Here is an 11063-nt window from a genome sequence, read left to right as displayed (position 1 = left end):
TACTGTAATAAAGTAAAACAAAATTGGTAAGATTACAAAACCAAATATTTTAATATTTAGGATTTAATGTGCATTTTACTAAAAATTTGACTCATATGAAAAGTTAAAGACTATATGATATGCATTTTACAAGAATTTGATTAATAGGAGAGTTTTAAAAGTATCTTCATCATTCTGAGATCTAAGTGTTACTGTCAGCATCATGAAACACTTAGTGCTAATTATCCTGAGATTACATAGAACCAACCCAAATCTGAGTAAACGTCAAGTATTTTCTCAGATCCATACTTTGATATTTTTTCTTAAATAAAATGAAGCTTATCACATATAACCTAGTCTTTTGTTTGGATAATCCTGCTGACTTATACTTACTGTTATTATTTATTTTAATACAGCAAACTGAAAGACCTGTAATAAGTTATACTAAAAAATTAGAAAAAACTTTCATTAGAAATAATTTAAATACCAGGATGGAGTGGATACAGCAATGTTCCTAAAGAGCACAGAGTAGCTGTTAATCTTAGGAAGCACTTCTTTAAAAAATCAAAAGTTTACTATTACAAATGGTTTTCTCTGCATCTCCCTCAATCAGTGTGTATAACCTCTACTTCCTTGGTTAGGTGACAATACAAAAGAAAATAACTTCTGAATATTTATTATACCAATATTTCAATTTTGTGGACACATGCTGCAGGCACAATAAAGAAAATAACAGAGTCTCAATAAACTGACCACATAATGCCACTCCCACAGAGAATGGCTCCCCAGATATAGAACTGTAGATATTTTCTTATGTCTACTCTACGATAAAAGTAAATAAAATTTAAATATCAGAAGTTATATTTGTGATAAAAATTTCACTTGAATTTAAAGCAGAATCATAAGTTGAAAGAAAGCACTCTTACACAACAAATTACAGTGCTACTGGCAGCATATACATAGGTAACATAAAAAAGTGACTATTTCCCAAAGTAAGTTGCCATGGATATAGGGAATTATTTAAAGACTGTATAACTTAATATACTGAAATATTTACAGAATTAACAGAATTCTAAGAAAATCTTTACCCTCATTTCTAAAGAATACTAATTTGAAGAAACACCTGGCATTAAGTGGTACAATAATTACTTACCTAGTTCTTGTGCAGAACCAACTAAACAGCTGGAGGTTAACTTCTTTTTACGTACAGTCAGAATAAAAATTTAAAGCACTGCATATCTTCAATGAATTCTCTTGCACACTTAAGAATTTTACAATAAGGTGGCCACCACCCCACTGAAAAAAACTTCAGAATGTTTATGTGGGATTATCTTCCCTAAACTAAAAACTGAAGCCTTAAGTAAAGGCTTAAGGAAAAAAATTTAAGCAATTGGTTAATACCTGTGTTTTTAAAAACAATGTAATAAACCTTGAAAAATCTGCTTTTAAGTACTTAAGTTTTTGAAATCAAGCATATTGTATTGATATGCTACTTTGATTTGAAAAGTAGCAGCACGGAAGATCTCTTAATTGCATTACGTATACAGATCTTTGAGGAATCTATAAATTAAATAAAAATTATATTCAACTTTCATCAAAATATCAGAAATCTTTTAAACTCTAATATACTACTATACTACTGTTTTAGAGGTTTTCTGCATTCGGTAACTACTAAAATGCTTTAAAAGTAATGTGTAAAAAGCATTTCTTCCCTTTCTTTTCTTCCACAAAAAAATTTCAAAATTTATCTGTGAGGCATTTTCTCTTATATAATTTGCATTTAAAAGCCGGCTCCAAAAAAATAGATAATCAAAAGTCTTAAGTTTAAAAAAATAGCATATACCACTGAAAATAAACTATTTTCTTTTTAACTAAAATACTAAGTGCTTTAAACTTTGTATAAATAACACACACACCATATTTTAGGTATGGCTTCCATGTTGGAATAGCACTAAAAGGACAGTAACAACAAACATTTTTTATACTTAATTGAAAATATGTAACTCTCATTCATCTTAAAGATATACATTATGAATTTTCTACTGGCATTCTTGGATAAAATTAACAAGCATACTTTTTCACCAATTTATTCTCATTTCTCCCTCGTATATGAGAATCTCTAACAAAAGGAATTCTCTTCTACGACTGCAAGAGATTTCTGAAACTCCTAAAATATATATTCTTTAGAAAAAATATTTGTAACCTATTATCTACCTTATACATTTAAAAAACAATCTGTTTTATGGCTTACGCTTAAATTTAATGCATGACCAAAGGTCCCAGGGATTGAAGAATCCTATTAGCCAACAGCTAAATGGATGACAATATTGGTAGCATTCATAATCTCAAAATTTTAAAAGAAAACTTTCACTATAGTCTTAGAAAATTTTGGAGATAGTTCTATTCTAAAAACATACTCCTCACAAACAGATACAAGGGAGACAAATAAGAAAATAGATTGTGTTATATCTTTGTAAACTTGTTTCATTTCAAAATGTATTCTTTAGGGTCAAGGGAATTTCCTATACAAATGAAACTAAACATTTGTTCCCTTTGCTTTGAAAAATATTTACAGTACATAGAACTACAAGCTAAAGTGTACATCTGCTTATATTGCTGGCCAGTGATACAGATGAAGGAGAACACAAAGGTGCTTATTCAATTATCTGAGCATCGTAATTTGTATAGTGACATTATTTTAGATCAACTATGGAAAAATTAGGAACATTATTAATGAATACCAGCCCTTGTATAAAACATCACACAAGATGCCACAGTATTATATATTCACTATGGTAAAAACTATACATACATATTCTGTGCATCCTCAACATTGTATAATTTACATTACAATTTTTTCGTCTCCCAAAATTCTGAGTTGAAAAAAGTCTATTTTTTTCTTTTGCCAAAGAAAAGTGATGTTAACTGATTAGGTTTGTGAAAATTTTTACAAAATTCTTTGCTAAGGACTTTTCATCAATTTATCTTTTACTGATGTCCTCATGAAGAAAAACTCACTAAACTTTCAAAGTTTTGAACAGATATCTCCACATCTTTGCTAGCTAGCGTCATGATACACGGAACAACGGTGTATGTAATAATAGTCCACAGTCATGTGAAATACGAAACTGTTCTGTAAGTCTATTTTGGTCTCAGAGTGAAGTTCGTGTCCTTCATCCAGCCATGTTGTCCCTTATCTGATCCACTCGAAGAGCTAGGTCTCTGAAAGAGGGCCGCTGATTCACATTATTATTCCAGCATTCTGTCATGATCAAATAAATCTATAAAAGAGAAAACTAAAATTACAATGAACACAAAGTGCCATTTTTTTTTTTAAAGATTTTGTTTATTCATGAGAGACACAGAGAGAGAGAGAGGCAGAGACACAGGCAGAGGGAGAAGCAGGCTCCATGCAGGGAGCCCGACCTGGGACTCATCTTGGGTCTTCAAGATCACACCCTGGGCTGAAGGCAGCGCTAAACTGCTGAGCCACCCAGGCTGCCCAAAGTGCCATCTTTTAATTGGTGGAAGACATGAATTGAGAACTCCCACTTAATTTTCCTCTGTAGGCAAATATCCTGGCTAAGCCTACACCCACCGTCATATGATTACGCTATTTATCCAAGAGCTTAGCAAAGTAAATGTCCTAAAGTGATCATCTTTATGTAAAAAGGAAAATAAAAACACCTAGTGAATGTGGATAAAGAATGGATCTTAAAAAAAAAAAAAGAATGGATCTTTTTTGTTACCTCATCTGGGCATCCATCTGGTCTTGGTAATCTTCCATTATTCTTTAGGAGTTCTATCAAATGAAACACAATCATCTGTCCTTGCTTGTCATTGCCAATCATACGCATAAATTCCTGTAATACAAACCCACTTTTCAATGAGGTTTCTTTTTTTAGGTATATTTAATTTGAACCAGCTTTCCCAACTTCTAGTAAATGTGAAAAATTCTGTATATGTAGGTTTTCTTACATGTTTGAGAACTTCTAAAAAACTATTCTGAGGATTAAAACTTTTTTTTTTTTAAGATTTTATTTAGTTATTCATGAGAGACACACAGAGAGAGAGAGAGGCACAGACACAGGCAGAAGGAGAAGCAGACTCCATTCCATGCAGGGAGCCTGACATAGGACTCAATCCCAGGTCTCCAGGACCACACCCTGGACTGAAGGTGGCGCTAAACTGCTGAGCCACCCACCAGGGCTGCCTGATTAAAACCTTTTCAATCTAATTTCAGAAAAGACCACTGAATGTGGAACCTCTATCATGCCACTTCCGTAACTATGATATACTTGGCACAAATTCCCTGGGAAGGGTCCAAAATGAGTGAACGCAGACATATTTGTTTTTTTTTTTTTATTGTTGTTTTAACGCATTACATTTCAGCTGAAATAAAATGTTGACTGTAAAAGAGGACATAATAAAAAGAAAATGCAGAATGCATATTTAAGCATAAATGAAATGGAGGGAAGATGTTTGTATGTTAAAAGTTCCTACAATTTAAGTCTTAACTATAAGCTAAAGAAATATTTATGATAAACACATCACTTATTTATAGTTATTATAGAGAGCTCTTATAAGCAGGTAAGAAAAATTATGAATATAAAAATGGGCAAAGCACATGATAACGCATATACTCACTTCCAATGTCCAATAAATATGTACTCAGTCACACTAATAGAAATACAAATTAAAATCAAATAAATATAACTTCTATCAATTTGACAAAACCACATAAACATATAATGGCCAATACTGGCAAATGATCAAATGTACACTCTTATGCACTCCATTGAGAGTACAATCTGGTACAACTCTTCTTGAAAGAATTTTAAAACAATCAAAAACCCTGAAAAAGAGTTCATAATCTTTTACCTATAATTACACTTTTATTCTAAGGTGACAAGAGATACAAACATTTATATAAAAGGATGTTCACTATGTTCATTGAAGTATTACTTAAAATTAAGACTGAAAAAGAGAAAAAAAATTTCCAGAAATTATATCCTTATGATAAAATGCTACCCAGAAGTTAGAAATCAAATGTAAGTAAATATTTACTAATATAGGTAAATATCCATGCTATAGTACTTAATGAAAAAGCAGGATAGCAAACTGTACAGTATGACCTTTATTTTATAAAAGAAATATATTTGATAAAATTTCAGTTTCATATATAAAATTTTTAAAAGCCTGGAAGAAAACATACAATATTAAAAAGGTTATCTTAAGAAAGATGAATTAGAGATGGTTTTTATTTTCTTTTTCATGGTTTCCTTTTTTAAAAAATTATAGAACAGGGGAAATTATTTTTAAGTGTTTAACTCAGTAATTTCTAGAGTGAATAAATTTATTAGCTTTACTAAAAATCATATAAAGAGACTATACAGGGGCAACCCGCGTGGCTCAGCGGTTTAGCGCAGCCTTCAGCCCAGGGCCTGATCCTGGAGACCCAGGATAGGGTCACACGTCAGGCTCCCCACATGGAGCCTGCTTCTCCCTCTGCCTGTGTCTTTGCCTCTCTTACTCCCTGTCTCTCATGAATAAATAAATAAAATATTTAATTTTTTAAAAAAGAGACACTATACACTCCCCTCCCCTCCCTTTATTTATTTACTTACTTATTTATCCTCTCCAACCCACTCCCTCTCAAAAATGCAAGTTAATGAATGAGTTTAGGGTTACTTTGTTGGATGTTGTCTTACAAATAAGCAATAAGAAGCTCTAAAATGAGTCCTAAACTTATTATTCTTCAGAAAAACGTTTTCTCATGTTAAGAAAAAAGTAAATAAAAAGCCTACTAACCGCTGGTGGACTTTTACTCTTCTCAATATATGTGAAAAGTTCATATAGAACCACTCCAAAGCTCCAGACATCTGAAGCCACAGAAAACTTGCTCTCTGTCAATGATTCTGGAGCATACCTGTAATAAACAAAAAGCATTTATAAGACAGTTATTTGAATTCTAATAGTTGTGGTGACAGATGGTAGCTACACTTGTGGTGAACAACTGTTTGAATCACGATGCTGTACACTTGAAACTAATGTGACGTGTATCAACTATACTTTGTTTAAAAAAAAAGTTACTTGATATGCCAACTCTTGATTTTACCAGAAAATCATTGGATTAAAAAAATAGGGTGTACAGAAAAGAGTTCACAGAAGCAGGCCTGAGGCTGCCACCCTCACAAACCTTGCTTGCAATGTGGACAACTGACTGTTGCCTGGGAACTTAGATTTCAGAAGGGTTGCCTAAAATGCTAGAGTGGCTCACTGGGCCAAAACTGTTTCTGCAAACAATATGGTTCATAATCAACACCCCTGCTTTCTTTCTGGGAGTCTGAAATTTTGGTACATGCCAGGCAGAAAACGTGCTGTCAGGATTCACTGCTGGGAGAATTAAATGTTGTCTCATGAGACTTTTCTGGGAGAGGATCTTTGGAAGCTTGTGCTTGGTTTCCTCCAGGTTTTGCTCCAAATGGCTTTTCCCTTCACTGATTTTGCTTTATATGCTTTCTCTGAAATGAACCATAGCCATGAGTAGACTGCAGAGACCTAGGAGTCCTCCCAGTGAATCATCAGACCTGAGGGTAGTCTTGAGAATCTTTGGCACAAAAAATAACCAAATCCAAAAAAAATTATTTTTGTATTTATAAGTGACACCAGAGTTAACTGCAAAGTACCTTCCAGGAACTGAAATTTGAAAGAAAAAAAAAAAAAAAAAAGATGAATCGAGGTAAGTCTCCCAGAGGGGGAAAAAATATGGCTTTTAAAGTGGAACAAGACTTGAAGCTATAAACAAACAAACAAAAAAAGAACCTGTTAATCAGAAGGGGGGTTATGACAGGAAACACAGAAAATAGAAAGTCATAGGGGGAAACGATGTCATTGTCTCCTCGAGTATCCACACTATCCAAAGGAAGATTCTGGCTAATGGACTGTGAATGTTATGGTTCTATCGCTAAGTTTATCCCTATTACAGAGGATGGTGACAAAGATCTGTTTTAGACTAATGAGATTAAACATGTGAATTATATAAATTTAATCTCTCCTTCAAAATCCAATTTAAGTTTCCTCATTTCCATAGATCATTCTCTGCTACTCAAGGTCTTAATGACCTCATGCTACTGAACTTCTCATTTATTACTGTTCATACTATACAGTTAACCATACTATTTTTACATTTAGTTTTAAATAGTTTTTCATATAATTATTTTTAAACATATGTTAGTTTTATCTCACAAATGGAATATAACCTTCTTCTATTCCCCCAACGCTTGCAAAACAGTCTCTTCCTCCAGTTTTCAATGAAAGCACGGTCTACAATTTCCCCCCTTCATCTTCAAGGCTGGTTTTCTCTCTCCCACGTAAAGATAAATACAAATCAAAAAAGAAAAAAATAATTCTGTTGAAAATGAGAAAAAAGACTCTTCCCCCTCTCAGAGCATTTACTTTAGAAAACTCATCACTGCTAATTTTCTCTTTGAAATGTACGTAAATTTTTTTAAAAAGCTTTTGCTTATAAGCATCTTGCCAGCTTTGTGATCCAAGAATGTCTTTCTCAAGCATCATCTATCCAGGGCAGTCTCGGTGGCCCAGTGGTTTTGCACCGCCTTCAGCCCAGGGCATGATCCTGGAGACCCGGGATCGAGTCCCACATCAGGCTCCCTGCATGGAGCTTGCTTCTCCCTCTGCCTGTGTCTCTGCCTCTTTCTCTCTGTGTCTGTCATGAATAAATAAATAAAATCTTAAAAAAAAAAAAAAAAGAATCATCTATCCAGAAAGGTATGATGGCTAAATTTCATGGATAAGAACTGTACGCATTCCCTTTCATACTTCAGATTTGGTGTTCATTATTCAATTTATTAGTTAAAAACTTTTTTTAAAGTAGGCTCCACACTAGAGCCCAACACAGGGCTTGAACTCATGACCCTGAGATCAAGACCCAAATTGAGCTCAAGAGTCAAACACTTAATCGGCTGAAACACCCAGGTGCCCCCAGTGAAAACCTATTTTATCAACTCATATTCTTAATTATTTATACAAAATTTAGTCAGCCTTATTTCATTATATAAAACATTTAATAGTTATTAATATGAAAATAAAACTATATACCAGCTGCCTATCTGATTAGTTTTTAGCAGTACATAAATACACAGGAAAACTTTGATCATGATAAAAAAATCTTATTTCTGATTTTTGTACTAACTCCTAATGATTCTCCAAAGTCAAAAATCAGAGTTTGATATATACCTCTCCCCAACACATTTACCGAAGGAATACTAGACCTTTTACCATATACCTTATTTCATGTGTTACAATCTTAGCTACATTTTATTCTGTATTATTTACTGTAAACTAAGTAATGAGAAATGATTTTCATAACAATATAAGATTAATTATACTAAGTATGTATCATCTGGAACTTATCTTGACTGTCCTTGCAATTTCCAGAAACAGAGGGCCCAAAGCTTACATAATTAAGGAGCTTTCTTTATAACAAAAAATACAATATTAGGTATGAAACTAAATATTTAAAATGAGAAATGAAGGAATCCTGAAAGAAAGGTGGTCTGGTGAATATGCTTTGTTAGCTTTGTTACAAACATGCCTCTCTCTGTACATGTGCTCTGCAAAGTGTTTTTTAATTTTGATTTTACAACTTCACAATTTTAATACTTACTTCAACTGAAAAATGAAGTCAGTCTTTGGAAAAACTTTTGGTATACTTCCCAGAAATTGAGAAAAGGAATGACTCTAGAGACTTCTCTTTTGAAAATCTAGTGGTTTTTCAATAAAAATGAAAAAAGAATGGATCTAATGAAACTGCCAGCTAACAGATAAATTTTAATGTTACATCACTATATTTTTCTTGCTGCTTATCTCATAAAGACTCACAAAAAAATGAGTACTCTTATAACAAAACTCCTTCCATTCCTATCTACTTATTATACAAACAAGTTTTCTCCCTCCTGATGGAATGCCTTTCTTCTTCTCTAACCTGGTAAACTATTAATCAATAGTTGAAATGTCCTTTCTTAGTTGTGCTTTTCTGTAATTTAAACCCTCAACAGATTTGTATTCTTATGTTTTCCTACCATCTTCATTACACTTATACACTACATTGCAATGATTTGATCATGCATTTGATTTTTCCTAAACTATGAGCTCCTAAAGGGAAGGGATAATGAGTAGTGGACCTGTTAGCTGAATATGCTTGCCACATCAAGCTCTTCTTTAGTTTGGTCTTCCTAATAACTGGGCGCAGTTGCTTCCCCCCTTCCTCCTCCCATATTGACCTTATCTTCATACCCCAGTTCTTTGAATGGTGCTTCAAACAGTAGGTAGGTACTTAATAAGTTTTTATTTAAGTATTAAGTATTCATTAAGTATGCCCAAATCACTGGAAATTCACAGAGCTAAGCTTTATGGATTTCTAGTTAATTCCATTTAACTTCTTTAGTTTCTCATTCTGGGAAAAAAAAGAATGAAATTCATGCATCACTGGGGAACATAACCAAAGTAGATAGTTAAATTAAGTTTCAAGGAGTCTTATTTTCTAGTTTCACCTATCCTAAAAACAATCAGATGACAGTAATGCTACTGATTATCACCAGGATGTTCCTTCAAAGTGTTTTTGTTATGAAAAATTTCAAACACATAGAAATTAAGAAAACATGGGATCCCTCGGTGGCGCAGAGGTTTAGCGCCTGCCTTTGGCCCAGGGCGCGATCCTGGAGACCGGGATCGAATCCCATGTCGGGCTCCTGGTGCATGGAGCCTGCTTCTCCCTCTGCCTATGTCTCTCTCTCTCTCTCTCTCTCTCTCTCTCTCTGACTATCATAAATAAATAAAAATTAAAAAAAAAAAAAAAGAAATTAAGAAAACAATAAGCAACCATGTACAACATGTCACCTAGTTAAATTCTTTGCCTGCCTTGTTTTATGGACTATTCCCCATCTCCACCCCACTGGATTTATAGGAAGCGAATTCTGGACATGACAGTATTTCAATCATAATTATTTCAGTATGCACCTCTATAAAAGATAAGGACTTTTCTGTAAACATTCACAATGTCATTATATATTACTCTTCTGTGTAAATAATCCATTTGTTCAAATCATGTTCTAAATCAACGAAATCTGACTTCATTTTTCAGTTAAAGTAAGAATATTAAAATTATGAAATTGTAAAATCAAAATTAAATCACTGGTGCTTTCTTACCTAATTTCCTTCTAGACTAAAAATTTGTAATAGCTGGGATCAGTTGTAAACCTCACAGATATATATTAAAATAAAGATAACTATCATATATGGATGATCAATGAACTTAGAGTAGCTGAATAATCTAATAATTCTGATGAATCTAAAATATTTATAAATTGACAGTTATAAGTAAGACATACTTAAATAAAATTCATCCCTTAACACTAACATCTGATTTAAACAACATAATCTTAATAGTATTATTTCAGCAGATGAATAAACCAGAATTAAAGTCTATTTGGAGTGTATCCCAAGTTGAAATGTTTAAATATAATTTCAGCAATTCATTTCTATAAAACAAAATGTACCATAAATGAATAAAAAAGAAGACCTTGCATCAAAGCACAAACCAATAAAAACAACAATGTATCCCACATAAAAAACTAGGTTTGTATGTTCTTTGCAACTCACAATTACAACTGAAGATCAAAAATTATTGTTAGCTTCAAATTGCTATAAAACGTTCATTTAGGGGCACCTGGGTAGCTCAGTGGTTGAGTATCTGCCTTTGGTTCAGGTCATGATCCCGGAGTCCTGGGATCAAGTCCCACATCGGGCTCCCTATAGGGAGCCTGCTTCTCATCTCCCTCTGCCTAGGTCTCTCTGTGTCTCTCATGAATAGATAAATAAAATCTTAAAAAAAAAAAAAAAAAAAAAAAAAGCTCATTTAATGCCAGATTAAATCACCATTATGGTTAAGAAAGCTTAAAAGCCCAAATTTTGAGAACAGACTATCTGGATTTGAATCCTAATTCTACCATTTACTGGTCATATGACCTTGAGCAAGCTATTTAACCTGTGTACACTTCAGT

The 11063-nt window shown here is 33.1% G+C and overlaps 1 protein-coding gene across 4 annotated transcripts in view; it reads right to left on the bottom strand.

Moving 5' to 3' along the window:
• Window positions 1-639: 639 nt before the first annotated feature.
• The window catches only part of JAK2 (Janus kinase 2), a 117039-nt gene continuing 106615 nt past the window's right edge, over window positions 640-11063 (bottom strand). For all 4 annotated transcript variants that reach the window (XM_041741504.1, XM_041741514.1, XM_041741520.1 and 1 more), the window contains 3 exons: window positions 5791-5908; window positions 3729-3842; window positions 640-3260 (listed from right to left, as the gene is read on the bottom strand). In XM_041741504.1, coding sequence (XP_041597438.1) covers window positions 3153-3260; window positions 3729-3842; window positions 5791-5908 — 340 coding nt within the window. In that variant the 3' untranslated portion in view covers window positions 640-3152. The remainder of the gene's footprint in view (window positions 3261-3728; window positions 3843-5790; window positions 5909-11063) is intronic.

Source organism: Vulpes lagopus, chromosome 2, assembly GCF_018345385.1.
Source record: "Vulpes lagopus strain Blue_001 chromosome 2, ASM1834538v1, whole genome shotgun sequence".
Taxonomy (NCBI): domain Eukaryota; kingdom Metazoa; phylum Chordata; class Mammalia; order Carnivora; family Canidae; genus Vulpes; species Vulpes lagopus.
Note: the sequence above shows the minus strand (reverse complement) of the source record. Positions and strands in the feature narration are given on the sequence as shown.